We start from the raw sequence: 22808 nt of genomic DNA, 5'->3' as shown, positions 1-22808 counted from the left end.
CACCTCTAATACCATTGACACCAACATTCATTGCTGTGATGGACACAAAAGGAATGAATAGCCTGGTTCAGGTGGTATCAATAGCTGCCTTTCTTTCCTGTGTTTGTCAGGGCTACATCTGTGGCCATTTAAAACGTACAAGCAGTCTTGGGATAGTATGGTCTCTGGAGCTGAAGGGATTGTTTTGCAGAACTCTAGCCAAGTATTTTGGAACTATTTTGAAATATTAATGGCACAGTGTTGTGCTATCATGATCCAGAAGGGGGAGCTACAGTTCCCCTTTCTGTCTTGCAGATGGTAGGAAAGGTTGTGCCACGAACTCAGGTTGTCTGTTAAATTGGGTTTGTTTGAAGAGCTGAACGTGGATGAGCTTGGAGGAATATGAGCCTCTTGAATAATTTTGGGGTTTAAAAGATTGATTTGCAAGCCTCATTTTTCTGTAATGAAACTCACCCACACTTAGTGTGTCAATTTAAATCAATTAATTGTCCCTTCTAAATATCTGATATAGAATGACAACTGGAAGGGCTAGTCAAGCACCTTTACTTTCAAAGCGCTTGTCTGAACCTGAACTTTGATCTTGGCTCATCATCACTAGAATTATGAGTCTTTATCCTCAGAAATGATGAGGTTCTCCAACTTTCATTCACTCCCCCAGCGGTTGTGAGTACTCAGAATGTCTATGGCTCTGCTCTGACACCACACATAGAAAGCACAGGATGATAAAATTCCCAAGATAAAAATAAAATCTGAAAAAAGTTAAAAGTAGGAGGAATGTGGGCCAGGGTCAGGACCACTGAAGAGATTCTCATGCATCGTCTGTGATGTTTTTCCCTTGGGTGTCTTTTTTCCCCCCTCTATATTTAGAGAATGTTTCTTTCTGAAACACCAAAAGTCTGTCAACCCATCACAGTAAAGCCATGATTTCCCACCCCCTCAACAATGTGCAGATCTAAGTGTAGGGGTGGCTCTGTATCCCACTTTTTGGGAGCAAAATCCAGGACACAACCCTGGTTGGTTCTTCCAGAACTCAGAACAAGTTGTAGTTCACACCATTTCCAGTTTGGGTGAATGTAGCCACCATAATGTGGCACTGTGGACAGGCTAATTACTAGCACTGCTGGGATTATGCTGCTTCCCAGTCCACAAAGAAAGCTAATTAGTGGCCTGGATGCAGTCCTAGATGAACACAACTATGCCACTTCTGATTCAGGAGGTGGCCTGTGACTGTCTCTTTATCCAGAAGCAGTGCAGCCAAACTCTTGCAGCACAATGTAATGTTGCATCCTTTCACTTGGAACTAGTAAAAACTAGCCTATTTTTAGATGACAGAATAGAGGCTGTGTTTAAAAACAATATTCCCTAAGGCTGTTTGGAATGTGCAATTAAAATGAGTTTTTATTATTGTTCCCTAGTTTTCCTGATGGATTAAATCCTGTTCTGATTCTGTTTTTTTTTCAATACTTTCAGATCCAAACAGTCACTAAGAAAGTACTGGTGCCACCACCGACTGAAGAACCCTCTAATGTCACTGACTCTGTCTTTGCTATGGTGAACGAGACAGTGAGTGAAACCACACCAGAAGAACAGTTGGTCATTATGAAGGGGCTTGAATTTAAGGATGGAATGAATGTCTTAGGTAGAGGAACTTTTCTTTATCATAATATATAATATACCCACTCTTGGTTTTCAGTCACAGCCTGGAAGTAATTGGGAGTGAGGGCATTTTTGCTGCTCTTGAGTCAAAATTTGACCTAGCCAGGAGACAACCAGAAGTTGTTACCATCACCTGACTGCTTGTTGGCCTCTGTGAGATGAGTCTTATGGTGGACATGTGCCCAAAGCACAGAAGCAAACACCAGAATTACCACTAGTTGACAACCTGTAGAAAAGCCAAGGACTGAACAAGAATCTGCTATTATTATTTATTTGATATACTATAGAAGTGCCCGAAATATTTTATCAATCCAGAAAGAGGAGGACTATCCAGACCACCATTGGTTTCTATTGACTAAACAAATGTTTCCCCAGATTTACCTATTCTGTGAAGACCTGAAGCTAACTGGGTTGGGTTTCTAGTGCTTTCCCTGGGCACATTGTGTTATATTATGACTTAAGTCCTGAGCAAGAGGTGGTGTGTAAACTGCACCACACATAAAAAAAATCCCCTAAAGACTTGACACATCTCTGAGTCACAGTTCCCTCCTGGTTTTGTCTTTGATGCTGACCTTTCCCAGCAGCATATGAGCCTCCCCTACTGTGCTCCCTTATCTGTATAGACTAGCAAAAGTATGTGGAAACAAGGGTTCCACTCACTACACACGCATCCCTGTGCACCTGCTCTGGGATGAAGGTCCGTGGGTGGGCATGCTGAACCTACTTACTCTTGTATACCCAGGCATACAGTCCTGTTATCCAATATAGGGCCTGAACTGAAAGTCCTTCTCTCTCAATTCAATTGCTTGTCATCCAAATAATCTATCCCTAAACTTGTACTATTCTAATGCACACCCTCACATTATCTTATACATTAGTCTGAGGCAGAATGTTCACAATGAAATGGTCATGCTACTACTTACTTATATATTAAAAACATTTAAAAGAAAATTTGGGCTCACTAGATTTGGTGCTAGAATGGGGAAAACTGTATCCTGCTGACAATATAATTAACAGCAAAAGGGACCGGAAGGCAAATTAATTACTGAAACAGAAGGAAATGAATCTACTGTTGTAATGGTCCACAAGCATTGCTAATATGGTTTGGTCCATAATTGTAAAATATTGCAGAGCTTTTTCATATGAGAAATGACTCTGTGTGTGTGTGTGTGTGTGTGTTGGGGGGAATTGACCTCTAAATTGTAAAACCAGGGCAAACACAAACAAAATTGAGTGCTATGAGTAATGCAGCCACTAGTTTGGAATTAACAGAACAAAGCCATGAACTAAAGTTTTCTGACGCACAGTTTGGATTCCAGGAAGTTACTTGGTCTATAACTATTCAAATTTTTCCATAATATATTCTTCCATACTGTATTCCACACACACACACACACACACACACACACACACACACACACACACTGCATCTACACGTGCACTTTACTGTGGAGTTGACTAATTAGCTCCACAATAAACTGTCACTGCCTACAAGAGCACCAGTATTAGAGCTCAGTATATTAACTAACTCCATTGTAAGATAGTACCATGGGGGACAGTAGTATCTAACAGCAGAGTCATTTGCTGCGCTGCAACACGTGTGATTGGTGACTGGGACAGCACTATGGTCCCAGCCAGCCCCTCTGCCACCTGATGCCACCACCTAGAGCCAGAGACTGACCTCTCAAGCCTGCTGCCAGCCCAGGGCTGCTCCACCCACAGCTCAAAATGCTGCTGCCCTGTGTGTGCGTGTAGATGCTGTGCCTAGGAGCAGTGTACTCTGGCACAAACTGCTCTGGAGTTTATCATGTTGCATTAATTGCACGTGTAGATGCACTCCCCCACATACACACTTTGATTCCCTTCTGTGCAACTGTGGCACAACTCAGTAAAACATCTCTCACCATCCTACTGAGTGGATTAATGGTCAAGCTCATTTTTCTTCTTAAGTACAATGAAAAAATTTTGGACAGCCAGTCATTTCACTGTGCATTAGAATCTGAAATCCTCCTTCACTGATTTTATTTCCAGATCAGAATTACTTGTGTTTTTGATATGGGGAAGTTCCCGGCTGAGTTAACACACTTTCAAAATGCTGAACTCATATTTGCTCTCATAGTTCAATCTCCTGAGGACTGAAAAGCTACAGAATTTCCTATTAGTGTCAATATATAATCCTAAATATGGCTTTTCTGACTCTTGGCCCTGAAAATCGCTGGGTAGAAAAGCTAACTGCTGAAGAGCAATACCCCCCAAATTATATTAGAGAGAGAGTTTGGGGTGGGGGGGGGGGGGAAGAAGAGAGAGAGAGAGAAAAAATGACTGACAGAATATAATATCTATATATTTATAATATAATATAAACTTTAGGGCATTGCTCATCAGCACTTAGCTTTGCTATCCAGCAATTTTCAGGGGCCAAGAGGCAAAGAGGAGTATTTAGGATTATATATTGACACTAATAGGAAATTCTGTAGCTCTTCAGTTCTCAGGAGATTGAACTATGAGAGGTAATACGAGTTCAGCATTTTGAAAGTGTGTGAACTCAGCTGGGAACTATATATATAAATAGCCCCTAGCATCCTCATTCACTAAGTTGATTCTCATCTTTCTTTTTTTTTTCTTCTTTTTTTAATACTTCAAGAATGTCCTCCATTCATTTAAAATAATTATAGGGTTTTTTTCATTTTAAGGCCTTATCCTACTGCATAGTTTCTCAACCTGTGGTACGCGTACCCCTGGGGGTATGCAAGATACAGGCAGAGGGTACGTGGGTACCCCAACGCCCTCTCTCTTTCACCCTCTTTTCCTCTCTCTTTCACCCCTTCCTCCTCTCAAAACTATAGCAAAAAATTTGGTGTACCATGCATTGTGCAGTGCTTTAAATTGCCCAGTAATAATTTGGCATGCCACGCAAAGCCCTCCTAGCTTTGACCAACTCTTGGTTGGTTCAGCCCTCCTAGCTTTGGCCAACATCACCTGTAGCCCAGGTACATACTTGAGTTGTGCACCCTTGGTATAAAATGTGGCAACCCTACCCACACCAGATCAGACATCTCTCCTATCACAGCCTTATATACACAGTGCTTCTTCTAACATATGGCACAGATTAGTCTGTAAATATACAATCCCCTGGAAAACTGAGTGTTGGGGTACTCATTAAAATTTTCAGAACTTAGGGGGTACTTGCTACTTAAAATGTTTAGAAACACTGTACCTATTGCATTTAGCAGGAAAACATTCATTGTTAATCTCTCTCTTTTTGCGTAGGGAAAGAACTCCATTGTGACTGAGTTATGCTTGCGTGAGACTGTTGTATGTGTACTGGGGGAGAAGGGGTGGAAGAAGAATTATCTTTGCATCTCCCGGTATTTTTTGAGTGTCTCCTACATAAGTTAGAGCTGCCTTAGATCTGCTTTAACTTGGCACAATTGGTTCTAATCTCTGAAAGCTGTTATAGCAACTAAAGAAAAAAGTCAGAGCACAGTGATACATGCACTCTGGGGTTTCAACCAGACATCCAAGAAGTCTCTGCTATCTATGTACACATGGATACATATACACATCCTTTATGCCACACCAAAAAGGTCACTGGGGCCACAGCATCATGATTTCAAACTGAAATTGAATCCAATCCTGTAAATGTATTATTGATTGATTGATCCCTGGTCTAAATGCTACAAAATACATAATTTAACTGCCCTCCCCCCCCCACGAAAAAAACCCCCCAAACAAACAGACAAACAAAAAACCCTAGTCTTTATTGTCAGTTTAATAAGGACCAATGAATAAAGAATTATTCATGTTTTCCCTTCTGGAAGCTTAGAGAAAATCACTTTAAGGCATTCCAAACTTGAAATCTAATACAACTGTCTCAAAAGTTGAATTACTTTGGTATTAGCAACAAGCTGACACAGGTACAGTGACTTAGATAAAAAACCTAACATGCCTTCTAACAGGGAGTATGATTCCTCCAACAGGTCTGATAGGGTTCTTCATTGCTTTTGGCATTGTTATGGGGAAGATGGGAGAACAAGCCAAGATGATGGTGGACTTTTTCAACATCCTGAATGAGATTGTAATGAAACTAGTGACTATGATCATGTGGTAAGTCTGAGGACAGAACTCCTGGCACTCATAAAAGACATAGGCCACAGATGTCCATATTCTATACACCATTCTTTATTTTTAATCCACACAATTAGGTATTTCTGCTCACTGGGTTGCTTTTTAAAGCTATGACAAGGATGAGACAGCTGGAATAGGGGTGTTTCTGTTTGGTGGGAGGGAATTAAATCTTGTTTTGAAACATCTCAAAAGATGGCAGGCCTGCTGTCATTTTCTGCCTAGGGGACTCCAAGTCATATAGTTTAAGAGTGGTTTATTGCCTGCATAAAAATGTCACCTTTGTTATAGAGGTTCATTACATTAAAAAACAGCCTACTAACTAAACAAGCCCTCAAAACATAATAACATCAAAATCTTCCTGTGAGGTTAGCATAATAACAGGCTATTAACTAGGAGGTATAATTACAGAGTAGTCAAGAGAGATGCTCTATTTACAGTGTTTTACAGCAGAACTGGCTTACCAGAAACATACATTCCATCAAAATGAGAACCCAACTGTTTGGACTAACGTACAAAAGTCTTCTCCCTTAGCCTGCAGAAAGTCCACATGCAGACTACATTCTAGAAATGCACCAGAATAAGTGATACTGAACTCAGCCGCCTCACTAGAGAAGTGTAAAATCTGCTCATTCATAATAGCAAAACCCAGTTCCTTTTTAAGGAAGTATATCTACCCTTTTAGGGTCAAAGCTTTGCTTACATTCCTTGAGGAAGACTTTTTCTCCCTCTTCTTGATGTAGCTGAGAGGTCGTCAGAGCTATTTGTATACAAGTGTTGAACATATCCATGTCACAGAATTATATTTTCAGAACAAGACATGCACTGTGGCATTTGGCATGGAACCTCTTGATTTCCATACATTTAGATCATGCACTTGCCAACTAAGGGAAGACAGGAAACTATGAATCCCTTTAGTCACAAACCCAGCAAAGGACACAGGCATAAATTGCCTACTGCTGATGGGAAAAGCAAGATAAGAGCTCTCTACTCTTTTGCATTTAAGTGGCTTATTGTGCAGTGTGTTGTGTCAGGATTAGTCCCTCATTTCTAATGCACTGTCTGCCATAAGCAGTGAAGAGCAAGAAGACTATGGGCAGAAATTACACATAAACTGGTATAAGTGATCGATAACTGGTCTAAAACTGTAACAGAATGGAAGTTCATTGCACATAGACCAGTTTCAAAATGGTTTAACACAGTTTAAGATGGATATCATGTCAGGTTTAGACCACTTTATTGAACTTCTGTCCCAGAACCCCTCCTGAATCAAGCTAGGTTGCAGTCCCATGGTATTCCAGGAGCCATTGTGGCCCCCCGCTAATCTTCTCTCACAGGGTGGATGAGCTAGCTTCTTTTCCCCCTCATCTGCTCCAGCTGAGCTGGGCCAGCCCCCCTGCATCCCACCCCACCCCACCCCACCTATGGGCTGTCACAGCTGAGGCAGCAAAGCCTCTGCTCCCTAGGCTGGCTGGCAGCAGTACGGAGGACAGGTAAGTGGGAGAACTGAGGCCCCCACCCTGAACCTAGCCCTCCCCAGCTGGGGTCTACAGAACAGGGGCCAGGCCCATGGTGGGTGCTTTCCCCCCTTGCCGCCCTGCTCAGCCAGCCTGCAGGGCCACTTACTCCAGCCCTGGCTTCCCACCAGCCCCTGCCTCTCAACTTCAGGGGGAGCAGGTGGAAGGGGAATGGAGCCCCCAGCCTGGCTCCCCCCAGCTGGGGTCTGCACATCTTCTACCTCCCAGCTGCTGCCCAGGCAGGCTCTTGCCTGTGCCTTTCATCAGTGGGGAGTCAGGCAGCAGTGGCAGCCTCCCCTACCAGTACTGAGGGGGCAAGGCTTGGGGGTTTTTCATGCAGCATGGTACTAGTTGGGGAGAAGATGCCCCTGCCATACCGCCCTGGCCCTGCCCCCCCCCCCCCCAAATGCACCCTCCTGGCACGAGCCAGCCAAGACTGGTGGGGAGGGCCACCTGGCTGCCACTGAGAGCTGACTGGTGGGGTGGGGGGAGAGGGCTGGACTGGCTGATCTGGAGTGGCCCAGCTGCTGGGAGGCACCCTGCTTCCCCCATTCATAGGAACAGGAATGTCTGTTTTGTTCCCTCCTGACCTAAGCTAGGGCACTTAAAGTGTAAAACTTAAAGCACTTCTGTCTCACGCTTTTTGCGTCTCTGTACTAAGCTGAACAGAACAGGCCATGCTTTTGCAGCTTATGCTTCCCTTGAACTCCAGATGTTCATGAAAGTATCATTTCTTAAGTTACAGGGCTAAACTATGCCTCCCTCTGAGGTTCTAAATAGCTGTAATTCCCAGGGGATATGGAAGAATAACTGGTGCTTTTAGGTTTCAGGTGTGTACAAGGGGTACTGCTGAAAATATCAAGAAACCTTGTCAAGAAACCTAGAATAGTTCATGAAACAATTCTCACTTTCTCATTTTGCTTCTCATATTCAATTTGACCCCCCTCTGAAAACAGATGCAGTTATTTTTGTGAACAAAAAGACTATTTGTAATATTTATTATAACATATATTTAGAAGCAATGATTATAGTGCTTCAAATAGTCCAGAAGTTTACCAGTATTTCACGTATTGGCACTGAGAAGCACATGCTAGACATAACTGATTATCTAAGACGTGTGCTTCAAGGCTTCTGTTGTGTTAAGTGCTGCAATTATGGGCAGTCATCCTGCTTTAAAGAAGCCCATAGAAATCATTTGTTTTTTATTGATGAACTGCTTGTTCCTCTGTCCTAAAACAGGGAGAATGAATTATGGTAAAAACACCTCTTATTCATCTCTGCCGAGAATTGTTGCTGGGCAAGAGAATTAACATTGTGTGTTTATAAAGACAAATGCCATTCTTCTTTATCCAAAGGGGAATTCTGTCTAGTTATTTATGACATGTCCATAAAAAAATCTGTCTCCTCTGGCAGTTCCAATGATTCATGGGACTCTCCTGAATACCAAAGTGCCATAACAAAGTAAAATATGGTCTGGCATCTGAGAGTGACATTGCTTAATCCTTTACAGGGATTATACGTGGTAAATCATTCAGCAAGAACAGACTATGTCCGTGGTAGCTGGAGCAGTAGTTAGGAATATTTGGCCCTAGTTTTCAAAAGTCACTCGTGATTTTCAGCATCTCAGGTGCTGAGTGCTCAACTTGAGATACCTTAAGGAACTGGATTTTCTGACATGGTTTAGCACATACCTTTTATCACAGATCCTTTCCAGTCATGTCTACGTAGGCATGCCAAATCACCAGTCAGTTTTGAAAGTATAGTCCCTACAAATTTATTCAGAAGACATTCTATTGTTTCCTCTTCACCTGGAAACACAGCTATTTTTTTTTCCACAGTAAGACTGTTATAAAGTAGGGAGAGGAAGGTGAAATCTGTTTGAAATGGATGTGTGTGACAAGCTGTGTGACAAAGGAGTGAATGCCCCTCCCTGCCAACACACACATTCCAGTGTTCCTACATACTCACTCTGTCATTTATGAGCTGTAGAAATAAATTGTTTAGTATCAAAATGTACTACTGTTATTCTCCTATTTAAGTTTCATTCCTCTTATCAAGGATGATTAAGTAGTTAATCATATAATAAATTAACAGAGCACATAATTAACAATCAATCCACAGTCTGAAAGTCAAATAGTTTAATGACTATAACAGAGACATTTGCAGAAAGCAGGCAGGTTCATACAGAAAAGGGGCTATATTTATCAGATCATTTATCTGCAGCAAATATTTCATCCCTAAACCAGATAAAAGCTGCTATGTATCAGGTATGTGCATATAAATCACTATTTTTTAGTAATGGTCCAAAACACATACGTATAATCTCATTCCTATATTCTGATGGGATATTACCATAAAGCTGAATCTTTCCTTAAGAAAGGCATGTTAAATTCAATGAGAATTAGTAAAATTGAGCAAGTACCTTTGGCTGTGGCCATAGGATATTATTGTATTACTTAAATGAACCAGGTTTATCCATACCATATAAGAACAGCATGAAGGATGTCCTCTTTCAATAATTCAGTATCCTTTTCGTGAGCTCTCTTCATCTCTTAGTGGGTTCAACCTGAAAATCCTGTATTTTTATCCACCTTTGAGCACAAGTTTTATGGCTGCATGCTGTAAAGATCAATTCTATCTGTGTTTGTTTTATTTTCCAGGTACTCACCTTTGGGCATTGCCTGCCTTATTTGTGGGAAAATCATTGCAATCAAGGACTTAGAAGTGGTTGCTAGGCAACTGGGAATGTACATGGTAACAGTGATCGTGGGCCTCGTCATCCATGGCGGGATCTTCTTGCCATTACTGTACTTTGTGATAACAAGAAAAAGCCCTTTCTCATTCCTTGCTGGCATTTTCCAGGCATGGATCACAGCTCTAGGCACAGCTTCCAGGTACTCCATGGGAAATGCCACTGTATTTACATTTTTAGGAGTTACTGGACATTATATAGCTGCAGTCCTGACCTTTACTAGAAAAAACATATAATTAATGATGATGAGAAATAAAACTTTTGATTAACCATATCTACCTGACTTCAAAGGGAGGCGGTATGGCCTGCATGCCAGTGGCCACAGACTGAGTGTAAAGAGACCGACCTGTCTTCTATTCTCTTCCCTGCACTGACTCACTGTGTAAACGTCTACAAATAAGATAATCTCTGTGCCAATTCCCTCACCTGTAAAACAGTGATAATGCTATTTACCCACCTTTCTAAAGCACTTTAAACTCAGTAGATGGAAAGTGCTACATGGGCACTTTTTAATCATAATTATTATAAGCTTTAGCCACGATTTTCAAAAGAGAATCAATATGTATCATATGGCTGCTTCTAAAAGAATTAGTAATGCTATGTTTCAAGTATGAGGTAGATGAGGCCTAATAGAAGGTTTGGTAAAAGGTAGAAGGTTTGACGAGGCTTGGTAGAAGAGGAAGTAGAAGGTTTTTTGTTGTCACCAGCATTTTCTCTTTCATAGATTCGTAGATGTTAGGGACTGGAAGGGACCTCACAAGATCATGGAGTCCAGCCCCCCTGTACTAGGCAGGAAAGACACCTGGGGTCAGGTGACCCCAGCAAGGTGACCATCCAGTTTCCTCTTAGATTCAGAGATGTAGGGTCAGAAGGGACCTGAGTAGATCATCAAGTCTGATGCCCTGCCATGGGCAGGAATGAATACTGGGCTCATATGACCCCCACTAAGTTAAGCTCATATGACCTGAGCTAGGTAGTAATCAAGCCTTTTTTTAAAGACCCCAGGGGTAGGAGCCAGCACCACTTCCCTTGGAAGCTGGTTCCAGCTCCTAGCCACCCTGACTGTGAAGTAGCGCCTCCTGATGTCCAGCCTAAAGCTACTCTCAATCAGCTTGTAGCCATTATTCCTTGTTACTCTGGGAGGTGCTCAGGGGAACAGGGTCTCACCCATTCCCCTCTGGTTCCCCCTGGTAAGTTTATAGATGGCCACTAGATCCCCCCTCAGCCTTCTCTTGTGAAGGCTGAACAGGTTCAGGTCCCGTAGCCTCTCCTTGTAGGGCCTGCCTTGCTGCCCCTGGATCATGCGGGTGGCCCTCCTCTGGACCCTCTCAATGCTGTCCACATCCCTCCTGAAGTGCGGCGCCCAGAACTGGATGCAGTACTCCAACTGTGGCCTGACCAGTGTTGCATAGAGAGGGAGGATCACCTCCTTGGACCCACTCATGATGCATCTGTGGAAACATGACAAGGTGCGGTTAGCCTTGCTGACTGCGCCCTCACATTGGCAGCCCATGCTCATATTAGGATCAATAACAACTCCAAGATCTCTTCCTGCCACTGTGCTTTCAAGAAGGGAGTTCCCCAGCCTATAGGTATGCTGCTGGTTCTTCCTGCCCAAGTGCAGTACTTTGCACTTGTTAGTATTATATCCCATCTTGAAGATTTCCAGGGTAGATGATTGCACCACCGCGGGAGGGAGTTTATTCCACAGTCTGGACACGCTGACTGTGAAGTTTTCCTAGTGTTGAGTCTGAAACAGTCTTCCAGGACTTTGTGGCCATTACTCCTGGTTTTCCCCATGGGTGCCCTGGTGAACAGCTGTTTGCTGAGCCCTTGATGTAGTCCCCTGATATAGCTGTAAACTGCTACAAAGTATCCCTCTCAGCCTTCTCTTTTTTAGGCTGAAGAGACCCAAGTCCCTCAGCCTTTCCTCATATGGTTTGCTTTGCAAGTCTCTGATCATAAGGATGACTCTTCTCTGGACTCTCTCAAGCTTTTCCACATCCTTGTTGAAGTGTGGCACCCAGAACTGGACACAGTCCTCCAGCTGTGGTCTCACCAATGCTGAGTAATCACTTCCTCAGTTTTGCTTGATATGCTTCAGTTGACGCATGCCAGAGTATTGTTTGCTCTGCTGGCACCGTACTGACGGCTCATGTTCATACTATGGTCTATTATTACCCCTAGGTCCCTTTCAGCCATGATGCTAGTCAGTTTGGTGCCAGTGAGCCTGTAAGTATGGGATAGTTTGTCCCCAGATATAGCACTTTACATTAGGCCTGTACGAAGTGGTTAGTATTTGCTTCGGATTCAGATTCAGCTGATTTGGGGGACAGTGATTTGATTCAGTGATTTGAATCACTGTCCCAAATAGATTTGGCCACCACCAAATCAGTCGAATCTCTGAATCAAACAGGCCCCATCCCCTGCCCGCTCTCCCAGCCCCTCAAATGGCTTCCCTGCCTGGCCCCAAAGTCCCGGCTCTTTTTTTTTTTTTTTTTTAAGTCCTGCACTCACTGGCTGCTCCAGGGCGAGGAGGTGCAATCCCCGCTATCTCCCACTGCCCCACACTGCATAGGGTGCTCTGCCATGAGCCCCCAGAAGCTCCGATGGCTGTTGCAGCAGCCAGTGTGTGCAGGGCTTTTTTTTTTTTCCTTTAAAGCCGGGACACTGGGACTGGGCGGGGCAGCCATTAACAGAGCTGGGAGAGCAGGCAAGGAATGGGGGCTCATGGCAAAGCCCCCCATGCAGTGTGGGGCAGTGGGGGGCAGCAGGGATTACCACCCCACCTGGCAGCAGCCGGTGAGTGCAGGGCTTTTTTTTTTGTTTTAAAGTGCTGGGATGCTGGGGCTGTGCAGGGCAGCCATTGACGGGGCTGGGAGAGTGAGCAGGGATCAGGGGATGTGGATTGGCAGGGGTTCCCCCATGGCACAGCCCTACTTTACATTTCTCAATGTTGAATTTCATCTGGTTCCGATCTGGGTCCAACCTGCCAGCCTATATAGGTCCACCTATATCTGCAGCCTATTTTCAAGTGTGACAATGCTCCCCCATAACTTGGTGTCATCCACAAACTTGACCAGTGAGCTCTTCACCCCCACATCCAGATCATTGATAAAGATGTCAAAAAGCACTGGACCAAGCATGGACCCCTGAGGGACAGCACTAGCCGCTAGGGTTGTGTGAAGTGGGCCCTATTGGATTCAGTTTTGGATTTGGCCTGAATCAAGGACAGTGATTCAATTTGTTGATTTGGATCACTGTCCCTGATTTGATTTGGCCAAATCTGAATCTGAAGATTTGATACTGTTTTGGAGAATCAGCAATTTGGATATAGACGCAGTTTTAAATGTTTTTTCTACATACCTCGAGGTACCAGCATGGCTTGTGAATGCTGCAATGCTGGGGTGGATGGAGCATCCCACAGGAGTGGCGGGGGGTCCTCCATGTGCTTGGCGGTGAACATGGAAGTGAACTGGAATTACTTCCAGTCCACTTCCAGGAGTACGTTGGGGGGTCCCACCATGCTCCCCCTGGCTCAGTGCTCAGCCACGGGGAGACCTTGGGTGTACCTCCAGACCCAGGAGGCACTAGTCGCTGAGATGGGGAGGCAAGGGGGGAGTACCCCCATACACTCCCTGGAGGAGGGAGTACCTGGCTTCTGGTCCACTTCCAGGTCTGCTGCCGAGCATGCGTGGGAGCCCCCCACGCTTCTGTGGGACACTCCATGCGCCCCAGCATTGCCGCATTCATGAGCCCCTTGACACCTTGAGGTATGTAGAAAAAACATTTAAAGCTGTGTCTATGTCTGAATTGCCGAATCTTTCCGTATCTCTCCAAATCAATTTGGAGGGTTCCAATTTGATTCAGAGAGATTAAAGGGTCTCCTGATTTGATTCAGATTTGGAGATTTGGCCTCTGAATTGGGCCAGATTTCCACCGAATCGAATCAGGAACCGAAGCTTCCCACAGTTCTACTGACCACTTCTCGCCAGGATGACAGATCCATTCATTAGAACTCTCTCGGTCCTACCCCGCAGCCAGCTTCCTACCCACCTGACTGTCAAGCATTTAAGCCCACAATCCTCCATTTTCCCCACGAGAACATCAAATCAAGGCTTTTAGGAAGTGTAGGTATACAACGTCAACCTCCTCTCTCTTATCCAGGTGAGTTACCTGGTCATAGAAGGAGATGACATTGGTAAGACAAGACCTGCCCATGATGAAGCTATGCCTGCTGTCATTCAGAATCCTACTTTCTGGTAACGTATCCCACATAGACTCCTTGATGATTTTTTCTGGGATTTTCCTTGGGATAGAAGTTAGGCTAATTGATCTATAGTTGCACAGGTCCTCTCTCCTCCCCTTCTTGAAGATGGGCACAACATTGGCCCTCTTCCAGTCTTCAGGGACCTTCCCCAAGTGCCACAAGTTTTGGAAGAGTTTCACCAGACATCCCAAGATGACTTCAGCCAGCTCCTTCAGCACTCTCAGATGATGTTCATCGGGTCCTGCTGACTTATAGATATCTAACTTTTCTAACTGATCATGCACCAGCTCAATATCAACAATAGAAAGGTGGTTATTCCCACCATGCCCATTCTTAACCTTATCTAGTATGATTTTCCCCTTAGTCCAGTGAAATACTGAAGCAAGTATTCAGGAGTTTAGTTTCCACTTGTTTTCCTCCTGTTCCCTACATACCTAAAGAAGGACTTGTTATTGCCCTTGATTTCTGTAGCTAGTTTAAATTCAGTCGCCACCTTAGCCTTCTAATCTGCTCCCTACAAGTGCGGGCTGTTGTTATATAGTCCTCCTTAGGGACTATCCCAAGCTTCCATTGTTTATATGCCTCTTTCTTCTTTTTCAAGAGGGTTATGATATCTTTATTAAGCCAAGAGGGCTTACTAGTAGTTCTGCTATCTTTCCTCCTCATTGGAATGGACTTCTTTTGTGCTTTGAGGATCGTATTCTTGAGGAATGACCACTCTTCATGCGCTCTTTCAACTGTTTCATCCATGTTAGGATGATGCTATTAGTTAGCCCAGGTTCTGTTTAGTTAATTTGAGAGTTACAAAGGCACAAGGTGTGTCTGTGTGTGTATGTGTGCATGTGTGTGCACACGTGTCCGTTGACCCCAATAAAGATTTCTCTTTATATTGTTAACAAGTGAGATAACAGGTATCCTGGGACTCTTAGCAGATTAGGTTTGGAAACCAGATCCTACCCAATCAAGAGCAAGGAGTTATTCCAAATCTCACTGTTCATATTTCAGCCAAATTGGCAGAATAAAGAAAAGTGGATAAGAATCTTGAGTTTTCATTCCTTTGGTTAGAGCATAGGGAAAGGGAATATGGGACTTGATAACTCATAGCTTGGTAATAGGATAGGATGCTCTTCACTAAGGCTGCCTGTAAAATTCCCGTCAAAGCTGTGTATTGATAGAAATGTCAGTATTCTATTAAATATTTTTATTTTGCAAAAGTGCTTAGTCTCTGCAGAAAATGTAAGGTTTTGTTGAAACACGGGATACCAGGGGACTGAATTTTTTTGATTCAGAAATGTGGTACTTCATAAAACTGTGGTTGGGTGCTCCATGCCTCTACAGGCTAATTTTCCATAATATGTCATCAGCTATGGTGCATTGAGGAGCTCTGGAAAATCAGAGACTGATGGACCATGGGAGCTTTATCTGTCCAGGAAACCCAACCCATTGTGAAACATAAGGACATGCAGTACCCAAATTACAGCTCCCATGTGTCATCATAGTAACACTTTTAAAATTTTTGGACCAAAACATTTTGGCTTTTCCATTTTTTACAAGTCCAAATTTTCACAGATGAGAAATTTCTGATTTGCTTCAGCTCATTAGTTCACATATAATCTGTATTAACATCAACTGAAAGCCTTAATTATTTGACAGCTGATGGCTGTGTAAGAAACAGTATAACATGTCTCCCTGGTTCTTAGTCCATATATTCATAACCAAGTGACCACCAGCATTACAGCTGGTGTTCTGTGCCAGCTGAGAAGCCAAAGACTGAACTGCTGGTGGACCTTCAAATGCTTCTTTGAACAAGGATTAAGATTCTTTCTTAAAACAGTGGAAGAATTTTGTATTGCTTCTACCTATGGTGCTTATTTTTCAGAGATTAAGTGCTTTATCTTCCAAGGAAGTCAAATCACTTACGTTAAAAAATAAATTAAAATATGCATTTGCCTCCTGAATTATAGGGAAAGGTCTTATGATAAATGGAAAAACATAAAAGTTGGATCCAGACATACAGGAACATGTGGTTTGTACCACAAACTGCACAAGTACCACAAACCACATAAGTTGCACATCAATCAGTTCTCAGTGCTGCTAATTTCCAGTGCTGGTGCAAAATTTGTTACCAGGATTTCCTGGTAGCAAAAAAAATCATCCTGGAAAACGATGGCACAACACACGCCAAAGTGGCGAGCACCGGGACAAATGAAGAGATGGGGCAGCAGGCAGCCCAGGACTGCCTGCTCGCCCATCTCCATCAGTCATGGAACCCCGTGCAGAGGAACCCTGTGCCCCAGCCAGCCACTCCCCACCTGGCTGGGACTCAGGGTGCCTCAAGACGGGGGAGCAGGCAGCGCTGGGCTGGCCTGGTCCCCCATCTCCACATGCCAGTCTCCAGATGGCCAGGGCCCAGGGTGCCTCTGCACAGGGGATGGCTACCTCTGCTGAGGTGCCCTGTACCCCAGGCCCCCTGCTTGCAGCACATGGAACAGTGGGACAATGTTTCCCATTGCAAAGCACAAGGGTGGGGGCATGCACCGCAGCACATAGTATCGGCACAAATTTGTGCCCCAGCATCCTGCCCCAACCAGCCCCTCCATAGTATGTTGAGCCAGGTGAGAGCAGCCCTCTGCCAGCCAGGTCTGCTCTGACCTGCTGTGGTCCTGGGTACATGTTCAAATGGTGCACTTGTAAGTAATAAACTCCAGAGCAATAAACTCCAGTTTATTGCTTCACATTATTTCCACGTGTAGACGTCCCCAGTGTGGGCTAATAAGCCCCATTTCTCAAATCAGGCTCTGAAAAGTGCAGTATTGGAGAAGTCACTTAATTTCTCTTTTCTTGGCTTCACATCCATCTGTAAAATGGATGTAGATAAATTCTGTGAATTAATTAATAAATGTGTTAAAGCCACTGTAAAGTTGCAAGGTGTGAAATATAAATGTGGTAAGTATTTTAGTTCATTTTAGTGAGTTCAGCCCTTTATGATTTTTATTATAAGCAATAACTGACATTTTTGTTAGACACTGCATTCAGCATTTTTGGTTCACTAAGCATGACTGCTTTTGAGAGATGCCAGTGACTCAGTTTGAGATATGAAGGTGGACATGCTTCAGTTGCTTCTCTACAGAACAATTGATTTATCAAAAAATTCCCTAAATTGACATTCGCTTTTAAGAGCTAGCTTCTTGGTCAGGGTGCAACCAAATTAGCTTAGTGATGCCACAAAAAATGAAAGAACCAATGCACTCCACTGATTCATTCCTTTTGTGGAAAGTCCTTTGACTGTTCTAAGCAGACTTGCATGGCACAGGAACCTGTGAAATGAACCTGCAAACTCTGATCAGTTTACTGGCTAAATCTGTTTCAGTTTCAGACTTCTACAGGAGAGATCCATGCAAGGAACTGATCTCCAACCTCCACCCATGACCCACATCTTCTACTGACCCCATGCTCTAAGAACTGAATATATCGGTAGTACCTCTTATCCACCCTCCATTGCACATAATAGAGTTGCTCTGGGTTCCTTTGTCAAGAACACTTTCACAGCTGAAAAGAAACAGATTTTCCCCCTTAAATATATATTTATTTGAATTCAAATCAACCAAATTCCCCTGGTCAAGAAATGATTTACAACATAGATTGAAGTCATATCTACAACTTCTTTCCCCTTGCAAACATGCACCTATTTCTCTCGCTTTTTCTGACTCTCAGTCTGACCTCCAGTTAGCTCCAAAAGTGGTTTAAATTGAAGACAGATTTTGGGTCACATGTAAGTTGAAGCACAAGAAAAAGTTGGCAAAGAAAGTGGAAAAAATATAGCAATGTTCATATTTTCCTGGCAATGAAGTACGAAAACTTTACATTAAGCATTGGTCTTTCCCATAGTATTCAGTAGCATATGCTTAATCTTGCTCTCTTTGCTGCTTGTGGCAGAGTAGAGAATGAAAATGGAGCAGCAACTTTGAAAATCCTATGATCCCTTCTGACTTCCTGCCCCTGGGGTAGGGGGCTGGACTCGATGATCTTCTGAGGTCCCTTCCAGCCCTGGTGTCTATGAATCTATGAAGCATGCAAGAATAGTATGTGTCATAAAACTGTTTTCTCCTCCATTTATTTGCTCACTCTTCCAGTGCTGGTACATTACCTGTCACCTTTCGGTGTCTTGAAGAAAACCTAGGCATTGATAAACGGGTAACAAGATTTGTCCTTCCTGTTGGAGCCACTATTAACATGGATGGGACTGCCCTTTATGAAGCAGTGGCTGCCATCTTCATTGCACAGATGAATGGAGTGGTGTTGGATGGTGGGCAGATAGTCACTGTGAGGTAGGTCCTATATACCTCTGTGTATCTTTTATCTGAAGATCATGAACTGTGAAGATTTGGTAATGGCTTGACCTTTTGAATGGTTGTGGATCTTTAGGGCATTGTTGCAAGGAACACTTAACACATGTTTTATTTAGATTGTACGCTCCAATTGAGCAACATCTGTACAGAGAAGCACAAAAGACAGGGCAAGATTTTTCTCCATCCAGAGCAATAATATATTAATTGACTGCTCCATCTGAATGTTCTGAATCATGTTTATGGCATTCACTCTCTAGAAAGTCCATGCCTGCCACAATTGACAGAGACACACAAAATAAGCCCATTATCACTTTTTTTCCCTTTCTGCTTCTATAGCTATTGAAAGAAATAATGGTAATGTGCAGGACATTTTCAGGGTGAGAGTAGGTGATGGTGAGAAAGATCATGACTGGAGAGTGATCAATTCTAGCAAACAGCTAAGCAGCAGAATGTTTCCCTGAGAAATGCAAGATGCTGTCACAAATTCCTTCCATAATTTTAAACTTGTGTTGGGTCTATTTTGGCTATTGCAGTCCCCAAAAAATTCATGAGATGCACAAATGAATTCAGGCTTGCATTAGCAATAAGCATTGGTGTAGTATGTATGTGATGATCTAGCCCCAGCTAAAGTGTCAGCTATCTGTACAGAAAAGTGTCCTTTTTAAGTGTTCTTTTAAGTGTTCTTAAAAGTCTTGTTATTCTATCTATCCCAGGGCATGTCTACTCTACAGACTGTAGTGTCATAGTAGAGATTAGGGGTGTGTGAAGTGGGCCCTATTCGATTCGGATTCAGCCTGAATCAGGGACAATAATTTGATTAGTTGATTTGGATTATTGTCCTTGATTTGATTCAGCTGAATCTGAATCTGAAGATTTGATGCTGATTCAGAGAATCAGTGATTCAGACATAGACACAGCTTTAAATGTTTTTTCTACATGCCTCGAGGTACCAGCACGGCTCATGAACACTGCGATACTGGGGCACATAGAGTGTCCTACAGGAGTGGGGGGGGGGGGGGGGGGGGGGGGGGGGGCTCCACGTGCTCAGCAGTGAACCCAGAAGTGGAAAAGAAGTACTTCTATTCTACTTCAGGGTCTGCCAGGGAGCATGCAGGTCCCACCCCCCGTGCCACCCTGGCTTGGTGATAGGCCATGGGGGAACCCTGAGTGCCCCCCTCCAGACCCAGAAGGCAGCAGTCGCTGAGTCAGGGGGGCACAGGGGGACCCACCAGTGTGCTCCCCAGTGGACCCAGAAGTGAACTGGAAGTGGTCCACTTCCAGGTCTGCTGCCAAGTACGCTTGGGAACCCCTTTCGCTCCTGTGGGACGCACCATTCATCCCAGCATTGCAGCATTCACAAGCCACCTTCTACCTAGAGGTATGTAGAAAACCCTTTTAAAGCTGTGTCCATATTCAAATCGCTGAATTTTTCCAGATCAATTTGGAGGGTTCCAATTCAATTCAGATTCAGAGATTCAGACACTGAATCAGGCCAAATCTCTGCCGAATTGAATCAGGGACCAAAAGCTTTGCACAGCCCTAGTAGAGATACAATCAGTCTGTTTACCGTTAACCCAGAATATAATGGACATAGCTCTTCTTCTCAAATAACCGTATATAGGACAAAGTTGAAATAGCTGTAAACACAAAGGAAAGTACACATTCAACTTGAGTAAGAATATTTTTGGAACATTTACTGTTATCCAGTTTAAGGTCATATTCAATCCTTTGTGTAATGAAAGAGAATGGCAAAGTTATGACTGGTGCTGCTGAAGTTATTTTACAATGGAAAACCTGACAAATACACCAACCCTGACATTTTGAATCATTACAATGTAAACCACATGTGATTGCTGCCAACTATGCCTTTTTCCTGTGTCTCTAAACCACCCACCTTCCTTTCAGTTTAACTTTTTTTAGATTAAAGAAGCACCTGGATTGGAATTTCTAATGTTGTGTTACTTGCCTAACTATATTAGCAGAACATGTTCCATTTCTTTGCTTCCTGCAATTTACCTAGTATAGTAAAATTGGGTTTGGGCTGTTTCTCACAAAAGCAGATGATAGATCTTGGATAATAATATTGTTTTTAGACCTAAAAAAAATAATGTTAGAGATAAATTGAAAATGTAACACTGGATGCCAGAAAAGTTAAGCTTGGGGCTCCACTGATGGTCACTGGGCTTTGTAAACTAAAACCTGTATTATTCCTCTTACTCCCACTCTGACGAATTGTCTCATGCTTAACTCAAATTTTTATGTGGGTGCAGTTGACTTTATGGACTTTCCCAGAGGCTGCTTTAAAATTTGTTTTACACAACGCAGTGCGTTCTTTTGGGCTAGCCAGAGCAAAATTGCCAGCCGTGTTCCTTCAGCAATATGATGGGGTGATATTTTTGTTGCAACACTGGGATACTGTCCCCTGGGTTGGTAATGCAGATTACTGGAAGGTCATTTTATGTCTGCCAAACTCAACTCATAATGGTGGGGTTGGGTTCAGATGACCCAATGCAGGCTTAAGATAACTTAGTATTTTTCCTTTGACCAGCCCCAGTTGCTCTTTATATCTGCTCACGTGTGTATCGTGCTTTAAACCAATAACAAAACCCACCAAATCTTGGATATAGTAGTCAGGCTAATATGTTTTGTTCTCACAAATAAGCACTGTAGCTTATAGTCAGGCACTTACCCTATGAAGACACATACTGCCCCACCTTCTTTTTGGAAGCCCTTTAAAATCTTCCTGGATGTACCTATCTTCTCAGATTATTAGTTAATTATGGGATTATTTCAGAAAGACAGAGACATCTTTTTTTCGTTTTTCTTGGCGCTCCCACTGTCTAATTTGTTTTCCGTTCTGCAAAGGAATGCCCAATATCTCTGAAGTTTAGTGTTGTCTGTAGGGAGGGGTTTTTTTTTCCTCCCAAACTTTCAACACACTGAGCACAGAGATTTATTGTTTTTCCTTTCAGCCTCATACTTGTGAGAATGAAGTTTTGAAAAACCTAATTAGCTGGTTTTTAATTTTTAAAAAAAATTATTTTAGGGTTTTTTTCAGATCAGAACTAAGATGGGTTTATAGCTGGACTCTGTGCATTGCAGGTTGACAAAGTTTGGAGACTTCTTAGGCTTTTCCCCATCTTTTATTGACAATAACCCATTCCTCCAAACCAAAATCTCACACTTCAAATACCATAAGTAATTGTTCATGAACCACATTGGAAGCTCAACCTACAATCCTACAGTCACAACCATTCTAGCTGGAATGGAGAGATGGATCTAAGCAAAAGTAATGGCTTTGAAGTCTGGTTCTAAAAAGACTGGAATGAATTAAAAAACTAAGTGAAGTCTGAACGTATGAAAGTTACAAATTGACGTTATGTTTATAGAAGTTTGAACAGCCCCCTCTTCCCTCAGATTTGAACACTTACATTCAGGTTGCTGAAGGGACAGAATCCTAAATGTTATGGTCTGAGCATAATTCTTCAAGAATTATGTAGCTGTGGATGTCCTGGGAAAAGTCACTGAAGTGAGTTCACATTGACAGTTACATTCTTCTTTCTGTTACCTAGCCTTGTGTTTTATTTATTACAGTCTGACGGCCACCCTAGCAAGTGTTGGAGCTGCCAGTATACCCAGTGCAGGCCTGGTCACCATGCTGCTGATCCTCACTGCAGTAGGCCTACCCACTCAGGATATAAGTCTACTTGTTGCTGTTGACTGGCTCTTGTAAGTACTGCCAACTCTATCCAATAAAGCCACCTAAAGTCCAAGGAACAAATAACTTTTTTCCTCTGCTGCTTTTCAATCATGAATCTCAATAAACTCTAAAAATATGTATACTTTACAGATAGAGCAAAGGGGATGCAGACCTGTTAAATAGCTTGATACTGGCCACTTGATGAGCCAGTCTTAGAGCAGGGAGGAAAACCCAGAGCCAGGTCTCCAGCTAAGATAAGTTGTTATTGGTACATTGAAACCAATTTACATGAACTGAGGATCTGCTCCTAAGGGTTATGACTCCTATCCTCCTACCTAAACTACCTGATATTTTTCTTCTCTAAAGACTCTTCTTAATGCTGCTTTCACATCACAGGTTTCTCTCAACAGCAGTTAGTTCATCACTTGACTCACATTTC

The 22808-nt window shown here is 43.1% G+C and overlaps 1 protein-coding gene across 1 annotated transcript in view; it reads left to right on the top strand.

Moving 5' to 3' along the window:
- SLC1A2 (solute carrier family 1 member 2) overlaps positions 1-22808 on the top strand; it is a 137526-nt gene that overhangs the window by 90416 nt on the left and 24302 nt on the right. The window contains exons 5-9 of the mRNA XM_019476719.2: positions 1471-1639; positions 5637-5763; positions 9959-10192; positions 18454-18648; positions 22264-22398. Of these exons, the coding sequence (XP_019332264.1) occupies positions 1471-1639; positions 5637-5763; positions 9959-10192; positions 18454-18648; positions 22264-22398 (860 nt within the window). The remainder of the gene's footprint in view (positions 1-1470; positions 1640-5636; positions 5764-9958; positions 10193-18453; positions 18649-22263; positions 22399-22808) is intronic.

Source organism: Alligator mississippiensis, chromosome 2 (genome assembly GCF_030867095.1).
Source record: "Alligator mississippiensis isolate rAllMis1 chromosome 2, rAllMis1, whole genome shotgun sequence".
NCBI lineage: Eukaryota > Metazoa > Chordata > Crocodylia > Alligatoridae > Alligator > Alligator mississippiensis.
This window is presented reverse-complemented; position numbering and strand designations above follow the sequence as displayed.